The sequence below is a fragment of the Eptesicus fuscus genome, chromosome 1 (assembly GCF_027574615.1).
Source record: "Eptesicus fuscus isolate TK198812 chromosome 1, DD_ASM_mEF_20220401, whole genome shotgun sequence".
NCBI classification, from domain to species: domain Eukaryota; kingdom Metazoa; phylum Chordata; class Mammalia; order Chiroptera; family Vespertilionidae; genus Eptesicus; species Eptesicus fuscus.
Genome location: NC_072473.1, coordinates 10,636,018 through 10,653,872, shown reverse-complemented (window position 1 = coordinate 10,653,872; position 17,855 = coordinate 10,636,018). Strand labels below are relative to the sequence as shown.

Here is a 17,855-nt window from a genome sequence, read left to right as displayed (position 1 = left end):
ATGTGAAAACACCAAGAAGAATGCTAACAGACTCATTTAGACTTATTATATCCCATAATATTGCAAATAGAACTCTGTAAGCCCGTTTTCTTTTTCACCGTGAGTTGTGGCCAATGATGAAGTGGCCCCAACCAGCAAAAGCACTTGCAGGCTCTGATAATTTAGCTCTTCCCTCCCTCTTCAACTTTCTGGATGTGGATTTTGGATTCTTTTCTCAAGTGATCTGCGTGGTGAATAGACTGTCCCAAGAGCATGAGGCAATCCTGTTCATCGTGTTCCCTGCTGCTCTTTTTTCTAGGAAATCCACTTGTGTTCTAAGGAGATAATTATATCCAACTCTGCCCCCAGCAAGTCATTGAAAAGCCGAGCTAAGACCAAAGCTTCACCAAAACAGTTTTGTAGAGATTCAGATGTAGAAAATACATACACAACTTCTGAGTCCCAAAGTCTCTTATAAACGACTGATGGACAAGCTGCCTGATTAATGTATGTCACTTCATTTGAAGGCATATTCACATCAGAGCAATGCCTCATTTATCTGACTTCTCAAAGAATGAGGAAACGCACATTCCTTAATTTTCTGAAAATTAAAGCTAATTCTTTTGGATGATCAAATCTTTCATTTTAACCTCTTTATTTAAAAAATGATTATAAATGTGGTCTGCAATGGCTGTTTTCTGTAATAGAGAATATGAAAAATGGGAAGTGGGATATTATGTCAAACCTCCAACTCCGTAGACTCAACTTGAGCTCATCATCTTCCCCTCAGAACAAGCTCTGCTTCTACTCTTCTCTGTTCCAGGAAGCGAGGCACCGCCAACCACACAGCTCTGCAGAGAATCAGCCTCCACAGCTCCTTCTCCCTCTTACCCACCCCAGTCAGTCCCTAGGCCCTGCTGATTTTGCCACCTGAGTATTTCTGAATCCTCCCCCTCATCTTTATCTCTACCACCACCACCCCTTTTCTGGAGCTTACTAACAATCATCTCTGCCTGTACTACTGAAAAAGCCGCATTTCCACACCTAACCGCTGGTCTAGTTCAGGGGTCCTCAAACCTTTTAAACAGGGGGCCAGTTCACTGTCCCTCAGACCGTTGGAGGGCCGGACTATAGTTTAAAAAAACACTATGAACAAATTCCTATGCACACTGCACATATCTTATTTTGAAGTAAAAAAACAAAACGGCAAAAACACCCGCATGTGGCCCACGGGCCGTAGTTTGAGGACGCCTGGTCTAGTTCAGTGGTCGGCAAACTCATTAGTCACCAGAGCCAATATCAACAGTACAACGATTGACATTTCTTTTGAGAGCCAAATTTTTTCAACTTCAACTTCTTCTAACGCCACTTCTTCAAAATAGACTCGCCCAGGCCGTGGTATTTTGTGGAAGAGCCACACTCAAGGGGCCAAAGAGCCGCATGTGGCTCGCAAGCCGCAGTTTGCCGACCACAGGTCTAGTTAAAGTACTCACCTCCTCAGGTAATATTGTTGTTTGAAAATATTTCAATGGCTTCCCGCTGCCTGCAGGATAAAGCCCAAGCTTGGGAAGAGAGTATAGAACACCTCTGGTGACACAGCCTCTGGGCCTCACACTTTTCCTCTAACCTTCCCTACCTGTCTGCGGATGCTCTGGTTGAAATACAGCTCTGCTTAGGCTCCTGCACACAGGAGCCTCTGGGCTGTGCTCCTCCTGTCTCCTGGAATACTTTTCCCCTTGTCTTCCTGTTTATTGGCTGAGATGGATGTCCCTCCTTAGAGGTCCCATAATGCCTTGTGCATATTATAGGGTCCAGATGAAGAACATGCTCAATTCAAGCATGTGGGGATTTAGTTCAGTGTCCACTCACATTTTGCTCTCCCTGCTTTCACTCTCAGCTGCCCCTTATCAAGGCCATCTTTGGGCACATTTTTAATTGCCTCCTAACTCCCCTGACATTCATGATAGCAGCTTTTAATCCGCAGTGGCTTGGGGAATTTGATAACTAGGCTGATTAGGAGTTGTAGAACCAAAAAAAAAAAAAAAAAAAAAAGTCAAGAGTGGTTAGGTCTGAATCTTGGCACAATGGGTGATATATTTTTCTTTCTACTTTTCATTTTTAAACCAAGTTTCCTCTAATGAATATGCACTATATTTATGATGATAAAGATATAGATTGAGAGTTTCAGTAAAGCTTTTAGTGAAGGTCAGCACCTTAGGCTAATTCATTACAATCTAAATGGGATATCCAGACCAGGACCAGCAGCTTCACCTAGAAACTTGGTAGAAATAAATAGTTCTTGGTTCCACACTAGGACTACTGAATCTGAAACTCTGAGGCTGGAGCCTAGCAATTTGTGTTTTAACAAGCCCCCAGGTGATTCTGGTGCAGGCTCAAGTTTGAAAATCACTGGTTTGAGGAACTAAGTCAAGAGTGTTAACATAGGGCTTGGTGACAGCTGCTATTTCAGATGCTTGGAGGTTTTTTGGTTGTTGCTTATTTCCGAGTTCAGGGTCCTGTGTTCTATTTTAAAAAATGTTGGTCAAAGTATTGACTGAATGGAAAACTGTGATAGAAGAAAATTGCTGCTAACAAGACACAGAGGCCAGGAGTCATTGGGGCACTAACTATGACTTTGGGAATGCGGTATTATAAGGCAGGGAAGGTGGCACAGAAGGTAAACTGGGGGAGAAGAAAGTACCCTTTTTCTTTCTTTTTGTTCTGGGGAGAGCTTGGGAACTGTGTCTGGCTTTGAGCTCTGGAATAACATTTCAAAGTTTTATTTATTTTGACATAAATACATTTTAAATTTAAAACATAATACAAATAAATACAAAGTAACCTGTGAGAACAGATCAAAAGGGTATGTGATGAAAAGTAACTCTTCCTTCTATATTAGAACCCTAGACTCTCTCTTCAGAGGTAACCACTCTTTTTAATCCTTTCAGACATATTCTATTCATCCACAAGCATATATAAATTCATATATCCCCCTTTGACACAAAAAGCTTGTTTTTTTCCCCTCTCTCTCTCTTTTTAACAACTGATAGTCAATTTATTAAAAAGGCTGATTTAAGCATCTGCAATGGTGACTTCAATCTCCACTCCTGGCTCAATACTGATGGAAGTAATCTGCTTAACAACCTCAGAAGGGCTGTGCAAGTCAATGAGTTGCTTGTGGATCCTCATCTGAAACCGATCCCAAGTGTTAGAACCCTCCCCACAGGGAGTTTTCCTTGTAGTAATTCTCAGAGTCTTGGTCAGTATCCGGACTGGCCCTTTCACTGTGAGATTCTTTTCCTTTGTGCCTCTGATCAAGTCAGCACACACCTTCTCCAGGGACTTGACATTGCGGCTGGTTAGAGGGATTCGAATGTGGTAAATCGTCACTTCTGGATCCACGGGTGTCTTCCCAGTATCTTTATTATTATTTTTTTTATAAATCTTTATTGTTGAAAGTATTACATATGTCCCTGTTTTTCCCCCATTGTCCTCTCCCACCCCCCTCCAAAAGCCATGGCTGTGGCGAGGCTTCCTAACCTACTTGTTCCTAGGCGAGAGCAAACAGCGATGAGTCAGTAGCAGGCCGGATGGTGAGTCAGGAGCCTGCTGGATGGAGCTGCACTGCAGCTGCAACCACGTTTTCCTTAAAGAGCTCTCTCTCTTTTTTTAAAAAAAATATTTCTTACTGATTTTCAGAGAGGAAGGGAGGGGGAGAGAGAGAGATAGAAACATAATGATGAGAGAGAATCATTGATGGGCTGCCACCTGCATTCATCATCCTACTGGGGATTGAGCCGGCAACCCTGGCATGTGCCCTTGACTGGAATGGAACCTGGGACCCTTCAGTCTGCAGGTTGCTGCTCTACCCACTGAGCAAACCAGCTAGGGCTAAGGCAATAAACTTTTAAATGTAGATGAAAAGGACAAAATCCTAGAAATATATAATTTACCTAACTTGATTCAAGAAGAAATAGAAAACCTGAGTAGCCTTATAATCATTAAATGAGTTGAATCATCAGTCAGATTTTTCCACAAAGAAAACACACCAGGTCCAGATGGTTTTCCATATGAGAAAACACTGAAATAAATTTTGGATGGATTAAAAAGTTAAATGCAAAAGGCAATACCCCAAAACTTTTAGGAGATAATAAGATCTCTAAATATCTGTATGACTTCAGAATAGAGATGACTTTCTTAAATAAGAACAAAGTTACATTAAGATTAAGATCTTCTGTTCAATAAAAGATACTTTTAAAAAACATGAAAAAGAAAAACCACAAACTGGGAGAAGATATTTCAAACATAACAAAAAAAATATTGGTATTCAGAATATACCAAGAACTTCTATATGTAAATAAGAAAAATGACAAACACTAATGTAAAAAAGTGGACAAAAGACTTGAGCAGGCATGCAATAGAAGAAATATAAGTTTTTAAGAAACATGAAAATATTGCTTGACTGCATTAATAACCAGAGCAATGCACATTAAAACCACAATATAATATCACTCATACCCTCCTAATTAACAATAATTGAAATGGAGATGAAATTAACTATTGGCAAGGATATGAAGCAATTAGAACTCTTCTACATTAATCGTGTAAGTGTAAGTTGGTATAACCACTTCCAGAAACAATTTGGTATTTTCTAGTAAAGTTGAAGATTCACTCACCTTCTGGTGTAGCAATCCCAGTCCTAGGTATGTATGCTAGAACTAGGACATTTTTTGATGAATATTCACAAGAGCGATACTTTTAATAGTAAAAAATTGAAAAAAAATTCCAATTTATACTGCAAGAATGTATAAATAAATTATGTTTTATACATAAATACAGTGAAAATGAACTACTGCTTCATAATGACATTTATGCTGGTGTCTGTAATTTACTTTGAAATCATTCAAAAAATAAGATGGATGAATGAATAGATTAAAGGATAGATGAATATGTGATATAACAAGTATAGTAAAATGTTGATGGTAGACTCCATGAGGGATTCACTGTAAAATTATTTAAACTTTGCTGTGTGTTTGAAGTTTTATAATACAACTAGTGGCCCAGTGCACGAAATTCATGCACGGTGTGTGTGTGTGTGTGTGTGTGTGTGTCCCTCAGCTCAGCCTGTACCCTCTCCAATCTGGGACCCCATGAGGGATGTCCGACTGCTGATTTAGGCCCGCTCACCTGCCTGCCTGCTTGATCGCCCCTAACCACTCTGCCTGCTGGCCTGCTCACCCCCAACTGCCCCCCTGCTGGCATGCTTGCCCCAACTGCCCCCCCTACCAGCCTGATTGCCCCAACTGCTCCCCCGCCAGCCTGATCACCCCCAACTGATCAACCCTAACCGCCTCTGCCTCAGCCCCGCCACCATGGCTTTGTATGGAAGGATGTCCGGAAGGTCTCATAGTCTAATTAGCATATTACCCTTTTATTAGTATAGACTAGAGGCCCAATGCATGAAATTCATGCAAGAGTAGGCCTTCCTTCCCCCAGCTGCCGGCACCAGTTTCCCTCTGGCACCTGGGACCCGGGCTTCCCTTACAGCCCTGGCTTCGTCCTGAAGACCTTCCGGAAGGACGTCTGGTCTAATTAGCATATTACACTTTTATTATTATAGATATTGGAACAAATAAAGATAAATGCAGCACTAAAATTAATTCAAGAAAGAGTGTTCTGTCTGGTGTACCAGTTAGGTCAACTTTAATCTTAAGTTGCCACTTACTTTTCAGAAGCATCTGTAACCATTTGACCCACAGATGACTGGTCAAATCAAAGAGGGCAGTGACATGTGAAGAGTGAGAGCAGGCTGATATTTCTTGTTGGCATTTTAACCAATTTCCTTACTGGATATATATGTGGTTTATGCTGAATAGTTAATCTCTATTAACAAGATTTTTCCTCTGGTTATGAATATCTCTATTGTCACATGGTCATCTATCCCTAAGTTCCAACTGAATTGTAAACTCATTCAAGCTATAGTGTTTTTTTTAGGCAGCTAATTCTTTAATATATTCCTGATGTTTGATTTCCACAATCCTGTTAAGCTGTCAATCTATAGTTTGTAACCTCCAGAGTCACAAACCCCATGGTTCATCAATATCAACTTTGCTCTAATAAACCACAGAGGAAAAGTAGCTCTCTGGAATAACAAATTTAAAGAAAGTGTAAGCTGGATTGTCTGGGGCAGTGGTCGGCAAACTCATTAGTCACCAGAGCCAAATATCAATAGTACAACAATTGAAATTTCTTTTGAGAGCCAAATTTTTTAAACTTCAACTTCTTCTAACGCCACTTCTTCAAAATAGACTCACCCAGGCTGTGGTATTTTGTGGAAAAGCCACACTCAAGGGGCCAAAGAGCCGCATGTGGCTTGAGAGCCACAGTTTGCCAACCACTGGTCTGGGGAATAGAATCATACAATTCTCATCATAATGGCTATTAGGGCTTGGATGCAGTCTCGTCATTCTGTAGATAAAGAAACTGAAGACAGGAGAGATTGTGACATATCCAGAGCGATATAGCTATTTAGTGTGGTTATCTTTGGATATTTTCTTCTTTATGCCCATTTTATACTATTCAATAAGATTATAGGATGTAAATGCACATGTACTCGAGTAAACATCCACCCTTTCTCCCAAGGGGTGCTTGATTTAAAAGGAACTATGGGTCTTAAGAGTCTTTGCGATCCTATCCAACCCATTTGTGGGGTGAAGTGGGAGCAGGTGAACACAGGTGATGGAATGTTCTTCTATAGTCAACTTACAACTTCAATGAAAAGTATCTGTGATGAAAGTATGGATACATTCTACATTGTAGATGAACGTTCAGTACATTATGCTAAGAAGCCAGACGCAAAAAGGTCACATGTTGTATGATTCCATCTATATGAAATATCCAAAATAGGCAAATCACACAGAAAGTAGTTTGGTGGTTCCCAGAGGCTGAGGGGAAGGCAAATGGGGAGTAACTGCTTACTGGATATAGGATTTTATTTTGAGGTAATGCAAATGTTTTGAAACTAGACAGAGGTGGTGGTTATACAACATGTGAATGCACTAAATGCTACTGAATTATTCACTTAAAATGGTTAATTTTATGTTATGTAAATTTCACCTCAATAAAGAAAATATATCTCTAGGAGGGAGAGAAAACAATATGGCAAAACAATCTATAGCTCTAGGTACAGGCCATTGGGAATTCATTGTAATATTTTAGCAACTTCTCTGTTAGGTTTTAACTTGTTCAAAATAAAAAGGTGATCACAATAAAATATCTCTAGAAAACTAAGAAATAGTTTAATGAGATTGCTAAATTGAGGTCAACAGTTGCATTATAAAATTCATGCAGTTTCATAGCATCATTTGATCAGTAGCATGTCAAAAATAGGAACAACTATTACTTCATTGGTCAGTAAAGTTCTATCAGTAAGAATTACTTTTTAGGAGAGTCACAATACAACACTGTTTAATGTAGGATCTTATTAAGATATAAATTTCTGAACATCACTGCCCTTTATTGGGTCACTCTAAACAGGTGGTATTAACATGTGGTTTAATTGAAAGACCTGATTTTTTGAAACTTGGTGTGTTTATTCTGGCTTAGTCACCATCAGGTAAGTCTTCCACATCTACTGATGTCCAAAAGCAAAGGGTGCATGCTGACTGAGAGTGTCACAGGAGAAACAATAGGGGCATAGATAACCATCCTGACCATTTCACAGAGTGTTCTCAAACTCAAATAGCAACATAGAAAAGATGACACCCCATCTTGGAGCCTCAAGAGAGGAAAGCTTGTCTGCCTCCACTGCACAGTGGGTCGAATGGAGTTAATGCCTCCCTGGTTCCCTACAGGCCCATGAACTAACTGTAAAATTCCTATCCAACCATCTGTGAGGCCTGAGAAGTCAAATAAACCTGTTTACGCAGGGTGGAAGGCTACTTGTTTCTCTGACTAAGATCTACCAGAAAAGTACACCAAGACACATAATGTTGCACAAAAATGTGACTATACTTAACACTACTGAACTGTACACTTAAAAGTGGTTGAGATGGCAAACTTAATATTCTATGCTGTTTTGCTACCATAATTTAAAAAAGACACATAAGACCCAAGTTTTATTTTTCGTGCATCAGCTCTAAGAATTACTGTCCTTTTGTCCAAAATGAAGGTGTACTGCCAATCTTTAAATACCAACATGACTTAACACACTCCAAATGAAATACAATTTGCTCATACAGAGGGAAAAAACCTAGAGAAACACTCAGGACCTGTACAAATCTTTGCTGAGCAAGAAAAATTGGCAATGAGGACAGATTAATGGCAGAAGAACATTAAAAATAGAAAAGAACTATTGATTTGAAGGTGTTACTTCAAAAGATAAGTACCAATAAAGATTGGAGAGCAATAGTCTCTGTACTTTCAAAGATGATGTGAACTGATCTATTGTCCTTTAGGGTTTACTCATGCTTTTGAGATGCAATTTACTGTTTATATAGACACTGCTTTGGGATTTAACAAATCATTAAAGGGCATGGAAGGTTCAGTTCATAAATATAACTTTTGTAGAGTAGCAAATACAAGAATGCTTTGCTCTTTTTTTTAACAAAATTTTTCATTTTCTTAGAATTTTGATCAAGCACATGAGAACAAATCCATGCTAATTATATCTTTGATATTAATCTTTTATAAGGAGACCATCATAGAGATTATAGAGCTGTGCTGTCCTATTTGGTAGCCACTATAAATATGAGGCTTTTAAGCTATTGAAATGAGGCTAGTGTGAGTTGAGATGTGCTGTAAGTGTAATGTACACACCAGATTTCAAAGACTTAGTATGAAAAAAATAATGTAGCATTTTCTTAATACTTTTTATATTGATTACATGTTGAAATGATATTTTGAATACATTGGGTTAAATAAAATGTATAATTGAAATTAAGTTATCACTTTTTAAATATCCTCACCAGAGGATATGTTTTAGAGAGAGGCAGGAGAGACAGAGAGAGATCAACATTGATGTCAGAGAGAAACATAGATTGGTTGCCTCTCATACATGCCTTGACTGGGGATCGGATCTACAACCTAGGTATGTGCCCTGATTGGGAATCAAACCCGTAACCTTTTTGGTGTCCAGGACGATGCCACCTGGCCAGAGCTAAGTTCTCATTTATTTAATGTGGTTACTAGACAACTTCAATTTACATTGTGTGTTTAGCAACATATTTCTTATGGACAATGCTGTAAAGACCATTTCAATGTTCTACCCCACTCTTTCACTCTTTAAGTGTTCCTATGTGTTGTATGTAAACACAGACATGTGTAAATAAACATAGACATGTGTATATCCTGATTATCAAAGTAATATATGTTCTCTTTTAAAACAGTGGAATATGTAAAAACCACTAAGAAAAAAATATCCAGAGATAAACATTCTTCCCTCTATAATTAAATGTCTGTTTAAGCATGACTTTTGTGAACACATTTATGTTAAACACTAGAGGCCTGGTGCATGAAATTTGTGCACGGGGCGGGGGTGTCCCTCAGCTCAGCTTGCACCCTCTCCAATCTGGAACCCCCTCAAGGAATCGGGCCTAAACGGGCAGTCAGACATCCCTCTCACAATCCAGGACTGCTGGCTCCCAACCGCTCGCCTCCCTGCCTGCCTGATTACCCCTAACCGCTTCTGCCTGCCAGCCTGATCACCCCCTAGCCACTCCCCTGCCAGGCTGATCGATGCCTAATTGCTCCCCTGCTGGCCTGATTGCCCCTAACAACCCTCCCCTGCTGGCCCAGTCCCCCCCAACTGCCCTCTCCTCCTAGTCTGGTTGCCCCTAGCTGCTCTCCCCTGCCAGCCTGGTTGCCCCTAACTGTCTTCCCCTGCAGGCCTGGTCACCTCCAACTGCCCTCTCCTGCTGGCCCAGTCACCCCTAACTGCCCTCCCCTGCCGGCCTGGTCCCACCCAACTGCCCTCCCCTGCAGGCCTTGTCTCGCCCAACTGCCCTCCCCTGCCGGCCTGGTCCCACCCAACTGCCCTCCCCTGCAGGCCTTGTCTCGCCCAACTGCCCTCCCCTGACGGCCTGGTCACCCCTAACTGCCCTCCCCTGCTTGCCATTTTGTGGTGGCCATCTTGTGTCCACATGAGGGCGGCAATCTTGTGTTGGAGTGATGGTCAATTTACATATTAGGCTTTTATTTTATAGGATTCCACTAATAAACAAGTCCACACAAAGTAGTGTTGGCACTAGAACTGGTTCAGACAGGTCACTTGAAATTGCTTTTGTTCCTCAGAACTTGTTTCCCAGTGGACTTCTCCTCCATTTAGGTTTATTTATTTGGAGTAGGAAATGCAAAAATTTAACGCATTGTACTTGATCCTACAAATCTCAGGGGTGGCTTGGAAATGACTGTATCAGTTATATGATGAAAAGTGATCTCTTGATAAAAAATTGCCAAAGAGCAGAGAAAAAGTATACTGTCAGCATATCAATAGGACTGAGTTGAAGAAACTAGTCTTTTTTTTTTTTTTAATCCTCCCCCGAGGTTATTTTTTCATTGATTTTTAGAGCGATTGGAAGAGAGAGGGAAAGACAGAGAGAAACACTGATGTGAGAGAAACACATCAATTGGTTGCCTCCTGCATGATCCCTAACCGGGGCCCAGGCTGGGGAGGAGCCTGCAACCAAGGTACGTGCCCTTGACTGGAATTGAACCTGGAATCCTTTGGTCCAAAGGCCAACACTATCCACTGACCCAAACCAGCTAGGGCAAACAAGAGTCTTAAATAACATGGAACTTGGTAAACTGTTGGCTGAGATATTTTTAGAATGCAGGACTTATTATTTTATTTTTTAAAATTTCTTTATTGATGAAGGTATTACATATGTGTCCTTATCTCCCCATTGCACCCCCCCAACTCATGCCCTCACCCCCCTGTTGTCTGTGTCCATTGGTTAGGCTTATATGCATGTATACAAGTCCTTTAGTTGATCTCTCCTCCTTACCCCCACCCTCCCCTACCTTTCCTCTGAGGTTTGATGGTCTGATTGATGCTTCTCTGTCTCTGGATCTGTTTTTGTTCATCAGTTTATGTTGTTCATTATATTCCATAAATGAGTGAGATCATGTGATATTTATCTTTCTCTGACTGGCTTATTTCACTTAGCATAATGCTCTCCAGTTCCATCCATGCTGTGGCAAATGGTAAGAATTCCTTCCTTCTTACCTGCAGTGTAGTATTCCATTGTGTAGATGTACCACAGTTTTTTAATCCACTCATCTGCTGATGGGCACTTAGGCTGTTTCCAAATCTTAGCTAAGTTTATTCCTAGGTATCTTAATTTTTTTGGTGGGATGGTAAATGAGATTGCTTTTTTAGTCTCTCTTTCTGTAAGTTCACTATTGGTGTATAGAAATGCCATAGATTTCTTGGTGTTAATTTGGTATCCTGCTACATTGCCGAATTCATTTATTAAGTCTAATAGTTTTTTGATGGAGTCTTTTGGGTTTTCTATGTACAGTATCATGTCATCTGCAAATAAGGAAAGCTTTACTTCTTTTTTTTTTACAATTTGGATGCCTTTTATTTCTTCTTGTTGTCTAATCGCAATGGCTAGTACTTCCAGTACTATGTCGAACAGGAGTGGTGAGAGTGGGCATCCCTGTCTTGTTCCTGTTCTTAGTGGAAATGGTTTCAGTTTTTGCCCATTGAGTATGATGTTGGCTGTGGAGGAATTATGATTTTAAAAAATCACTTATTGTTAGCTTTAACACAACAGTGTAACCTACATAACAGTTAGTTAGAATGGAACTTGTCCCACCTCAGATTCAGCTGAGGTGTCAATACTGCAGATATCAGATACTAAAGTGAGCAGAAGGTGAAACCCCACAGGCAGAAACCACAGTGGAAGCATTCAAGTTGTTTCTGTGATGCTGGGACCCTCCACCAGAACAAGGGCATCAAAAGAAGTCAGGGTATGAAAAGGTTTCTATGAAGAGAGCTCTTGCTGTGCTTTAAGGGTGGAAGGACCACAACCTCCTTCACTGTTAGCAGTGTGGGGAAGACTTCTGAAGGGCTGCTTGGGAGTTTTGGAAGTATTTCCTGCAGAGATAGAGAGAAACGGTGTCCAACGCATACCTAAGAAAGCCCAACATTTCTATTTCCTCTTCAACATTTCTATTTCCTCCTTACCTGAAGGGGTGAGATGTAAAAAAAACTAGGATGTTATTCTTCTGTAAATGGTGTCTGTATCATGATGGATGGTTTCTTTTTTGTTGTTGTTTTGTTTTTTAAAATCTTTATTGTTGAAAGTATTACAAATGTCCCTCTTTCTCCCCCATTGACTCCCTCCAGCCCACCCCCACCCCCCATCCCAGGCCCTCACCACCCCACTGTCTGCATCTATGAGTTATGCATATATGCATTCAAGGTCTTTGGTTGATTACCTCCCCACCCACCTACCCACTCTCCCCCACCTTTCCTCAGAGATTCCACACTCTGTTCCATGCTTCCATGTCTCTGAATCCATATTGTTCATCAGTTTATTTTGTTAATTAGATTCCACATATGAGTGAGATCATGTGATACTTCTCTTTCTCTGACTGATTTATTTCACTTAGCATGATACTCTCCAGGTCCCTCCATGCTGTCTCAAAGGGTAAGAGATACTTCTTTTTTACTGCTGCTTAGTATTCCATGGTATAAATGTACCACAGCTTTTTTTATCCACTCATCTACTGATGGGACTTGAGCTGCTTCTAGATCTTAGCTATTGTAAATTGCACTGCTATAAACATATGGGTGCATACGTTCTTTCTGATTAATGTTTCATGTTTCTTAGGATATATTCCTATAAGTGGGATCACCCGGTCAAATGGCAGTTCCATATTTAATTTTTTGATGAAACTCCATACTGTTTTTCATAATGGCTGCAGCAATCTGTATTCTCACCAGCATTGTACTAGGGTTCCCTTTTCTCCACATCCTCACCAGCACTTGTCATTTGTTGATTTGTTGATGGTAGCCATTCTAACTGGTGTGAGGTGATACCTTATTGTCATTTTATTTTGCATCTCTCTGATGATCAGTGACTGATAATTTCTATAGATAGAAATTAATTCCTCAAGATCCAATAGAAAAAAGCCTTTATTGGAGGAATTTCAGGCATGGAAATAGTGAAAGGGGGTGGATATCTGAAGAGGAGGATAGCTGCTCTGCCTCTCATTGCATTCCTCTTCTTTCTTTACTTTTACCTTATGCTAAGAAGTTAGCATAAGTAGACCCTTTCTCAAATAAAATCACTGTCTTAATTTTGGATCTAAGAATATTTCAGAATAAATGCAATGTTTTAATAGAAGTGAAGCTTTTAGAAAGCACATCTATCAGACATGCTTACATAGGCATCTTTCATTCTTTCATTTATGTGTCCAGTGCTAACACTGTTGTGGAACTTAAAAGATGGCTACAGCCCTGGCTGGGTAGCTCAGTTGTGGGTCAACCCTCGGTCAGGGAACATACAATAATCAACCAATGAATGCATAAATAAATGGAACAACAAATCTCTCTCTCTCTCTCTCTCTCTCTCTCTCTCTCTCTCTCTCTCTCTCTCTCATAAAAAATATGGCCACAAATTCTTTGACACTCCTTCCATAAATTCGTAGGGCCTAATTCTCCCCTTCCACCATCTTGAATCTGGCCTGTGGCAGAAGTGATGCCATGCGGCTTCCAAGGCCTTGTCAGAAAAAGCATTGCAGCTTCTGCCTAGTTCTCTTTGAACACCTGCTCTCCAGCTGCCTCCCTGTTGGGATATAGTCAACATGCTGTGAGAAACCCAGGCCAAATGTTAGGCTAGGCCAGGCTGGATGGACCCAGCAGCATGCCTGTTGGCTATGTAACAAGAAAAGTAGTTTTCTCTAAGTCAAAATGAAAATCTACTATGTAAAGTCAAACTTTGGGAGAAGCTTGAAGGCCAGCAGAGCAATCAAGATTTGTTCCCTAGATTCCATACTGGATCAGCGGAAAAGTCCAAGTACAGAAACAAAGCACTGGACTTCATGCACTGGACCATACATGAGAGCAAGAGGACAGTGTAGTTGGGATGGAAGACTAGACATAATGCTTGAGATTCCAGCACTTTGGTGCCAGAAGTGAGGTCTACCACCCATAGCACAAACAGTTCTGGACCAAGACATGTTGGTCCTCAAGGCAGACTTAGAATTTGTACTTCAGATGATATACTTTCAATATTAATGTCACAGTTATTTAGTGGGGAATCAGAGCTGGCACCAAGATAATTTTTTTTTCATTTCCACTGTCTGCTTGGCTGGAGTGGGACCAATTTATATTTTGATGGTTATAGAAGTAGTCATATGTGGAGATCTGAGTTAAATAGTACCATATTTCTGATTTCCACTGGGAATATTATTGTCCTCAGAGATTGGTCTAAGAGCACTTGTCTAGTTGGCTTAACTTTTAACTTGATTGTGAGATTTAAGGATCCCAGAATAGGGTGTCTACTGACTGCTTTGGTGTGAATGACCAAGGGCTGTTATGTATATGTGCATATGTAGAAAAGTGTATTTGTGTGTGTGTGTGTGTGCGCGCGCGCGCGTGTGCATATGCACTCCTCCTCCTGAACAAGATAGATTCTGCCAGGTTTGGAAATACAGCAGAAGAACTGAGAACTAGTCCTTTGAGGATCATCTAAGTTTTACCACTTGAAAGTGTAGAACTCAATAATAATTTTTATATGGCCTTTTCCCTTTTTCTTCAAACCTGTATTTAGAAGTCTGCAAACATGGTAAAGCCATGTCTCTGTTCCTTAATGGCTGTGTGACCCTGGGCAGATTACTTAACCTCATTAAATGGTAGTTTCCTAATCTGCAAAATGGGGATAATAACATTTAGCTCATAAGATAAAACAGCATATTGAAAGCATTTAATGTGATTCCTGGGTCATAGCAAGAACTGAGTAAGTGGAAGCTATTACTGTTAGAATTAGAGGTATTAAGCAAGGGCCATGAACAGCCAGATGCCACCAGAATTAGGGTTTATGCTCATTTTACAACATTATGGGCAAAATATATAAAGAGCTAAAATATAGAATAGGCAGTCTCTAGACTTAACTAAACCAACCATCTAAATGGCCCATTATTTGCTACTTAACAAGGTACTCATGAGCTAGTCTTCCAGACAAACAGATGGACTTTCCTCATCTTAAAATAGGCAGAATGACTTTGTGGACCCAAGCTGATCTGGCTTAAAAAACCCAAGCATTTCTTATTTCTATATAAATTAATAATTCAAAACAAAATTTCTAAATAACAAATTTCCATTCCGTTGAAAACAAGAGTCCACTAATGGATGCTTCTAATCTTAGCAACCACTCCAGAAGTATTATTGGTGGGTTTGTTGTCTCCCTTATAATGCACACTGATGGCCAGGCATTGGCAGCCTTGGATGCTGTCCGACACAACTAGGCAACAGTCCAGGACCACCTTCTTCCTGGGCTATAGATTCTAACATTGTTATAGTGGACTTTTAATCCATTAATTAGCGATGAAAAAGGGGTAACAGTGCTATCATCTGACATCAATAGTTTCAAACAGCCTATGAGACATCCTAGGATACCTTCCAAAACTGATGAGCTCAGTCACTGATGGGAGTAACTGAAGAAAATGTTCTGCATAGCTGAGATAGCCCAACAGTTCTTTCCTGAACTACTCATGAATCCTGAAACTCAAGTGCATCTGGAGTATTTTCTTTTGTTTTGTTTGTTAGTTTGGAATGGAAAGCGCTTCTAACTCTCTCACAGCAGAAAGTTTGTTTCCCCCCTATTACTGCCTGACATCGTCAGGTTCCACTTGGGCTTGTCCATTGACGTATGTGCTTTGCTTAATTATCAGATAAATGACTAGACCTACATTTTAACACTTAAAAAATGGTAGTTACTATGTATTGTTTTATAAATGTTTTGCCCTTTTCCTCCTTTTCTTTCCTCTCCACCAAATACTACTCCAACATGGCTATTCAAGGGAGTCTCATGAACATCTCTGTCCTGCTATCACCTTCCTGTGGGGCAAAACCATTTAAAATGTGTTTTGTCTGTGCCTGGATGTTAGCTGGTATGTTCCATCTGGTTTGGAAGGCAAGCAAAGCACATGCATTCTGAAGGCACGAAGGCAAGAGGGAGCTGGAGAGAGCCCACAATGGTTTAAATGCAAAACAATGAGATTTAGAATGTAAAGTTTAGGATCAGGACCAGTAGCAAGTACAACTCCAATTCTTGCTGCCAGGTCTTCTAGCAGGCAGCACCATGTGGACCCATAGCCAGCAGAATTCAGGAGCAAAATATAGAAGAATGGTGTGTTAAGATATGGCTCCCTTTCCTTTCATTGAAACTATTGAAAATACATTGTAGTCTAGGGCCAGCTATATAATTTGCTGGGCCTAGTGCAAATTAAAAATGCAGGGCCCCTTGTTTTAAAAAAGCAGAAAAACAGTGTCATTAAAGGTATTAAATATAACATATTTCCTTCCCTCTGTGTTCTCTCTCTCCTTTTTAGTTCCTATTAAGGTCATGCTAAACCCTCACAAACTCCTGGAAGTCCCTTTCTGTGATGAGGTGCATGTGGTCCACTTTTTGCCAGGCTCCCCCTCCCACCAGCTACTGGACCTACATCAAGTCCCAGTCCAGTCCTGTCCTAGCTGGGAAGTCAATTCTCCCTCCCCACAGTCCACTGTCCCAACCCATGGCAGATGGCCAACCCTCAAGGGATTGCAACTTTCACACCTGGATCAGGGGTGGACTAGAGACTCATACCTACCTAGTTGCCTGCTGAACTCACCATGGTATTGCCAGTCCAAGGTGAGGAAGGCTTCTGTCATGCCCCACCTGAGACTCCATATGGGGCACATGTCCAAGCCCCACCCACCCCAATATTCCTGGCATCTCCCTCCCCCATCCCCTACCTCACCTTACCCACTTCACTCCACCCCATCCCCCAAATGCTACTTCCACTACCCAGGTAGAAGGTAGCAGTGGTCACAGGGCAGAGGAGAGGCCAGGCAGGACCGGGAATCCAGTGGGTAGAGGAAAGGGGGTGGTAAATAACCCATCCAGGGAGGTGTTGAGGTGGTAAGAAGTAGATTTAAAGTGGGCCAGGCTCTAAACCCCTAGCCCTCATATATTCTATTGTCTCATAGGACTTAACTTACAAAACACAAATTCAAAGATAAAACTATTTAATATGACAACAATAGAGAGTTAAGCCACAGTCAGGGCCCTTCTGAGCACAGGTCAACAGCACTAATCAGACACCCATGCAACTACCCATGCAATATCCTTTAAAAATGTTCCCAAAGGAAGGCCTCCAGGGGTGACACTAACCATATGCTCCTAAAACCCCTGGCTCCTCAGAACTGAAATCCAAAGTTGAAAATATGGGGTCTCAGCATAACTCCATTTTCTTTATACTTATTTATGTTTCATCTACTTCTGAATTTCTACATAGTGTTTTTGCTGCCTGCCTAATGAGGATAAACTCCTAGCAGGTATGGACTGTATCTTTCACAGCAGAATTTTAAAAGTCTACACACCCTAAATTCATACTTTGCATCCCAAACTTACCTCAGCAAGCGTGAAGGGGAGACATCGTCCGCTGACAAACTCTTAAATGTTTTGAGAACTCTTCATGCAGAATTTTCTAGACCCTAATTAACCCTATTCATATACCTTTGAAATGGAGAAGCTTTGGATTTTGAGTGCATTGACTTATAGAAAGATTTGATAACCCAAAGCCCCCAGCACATCTGCTGATTTTTGAGTCCAGTATTCTGAGGCAAGGGTGGCACTAGGACCATGCTGGGTGCTGCTTTT

The 17,855-nt window shown here is 40.8% G+C and overlaps 1 protein-coding gene across 1 annotated transcript; it reads right to left on the bottom strand.

Moving 5' to 3' along the window:
* Positions 1-3,036: 3,036 nt before the first annotated feature.
* Positions 3,037-16,864, bottom strand: LOC103297834 (40S ribosomal protein S20-like). The gene is made up of 2 exons (XM_054714871.1): positions 16,825-16,864; positions 3,037-3,398 (listed from the first exon to the last, which is right to left on the bottom strand). The coding sequence occupies exons 1-2, from the start codon at positions 16,862-16,864 to the stop codon at positions 3,052-3,054; spliced, it is 387 nt and encodes a 128-aa protein (XP_054570846.1). The 3' UTR covers positions 3,037-3,051.
* Positions 16,865-17,855: the final 991 nt, after the last annotated feature.

What these genes read in the sequence shown, in the direction of transcription:
- LOC103297834 (XM_054714871.1), bottom strand. Translation starts at nt 16,864, where the DNA reads ATGACAGAAGCCTTCCTCACCTTGGACTGGCAATACCATG. An exon ending in CTTGGACTGGCAATACCATG is followed by an intron (nt 3,399 to 16,824) that starts GTGAGTTCAGCA and finishes ATAATAATAAAG; the next exon opens with ATACTGGGAAGACACCCGTG.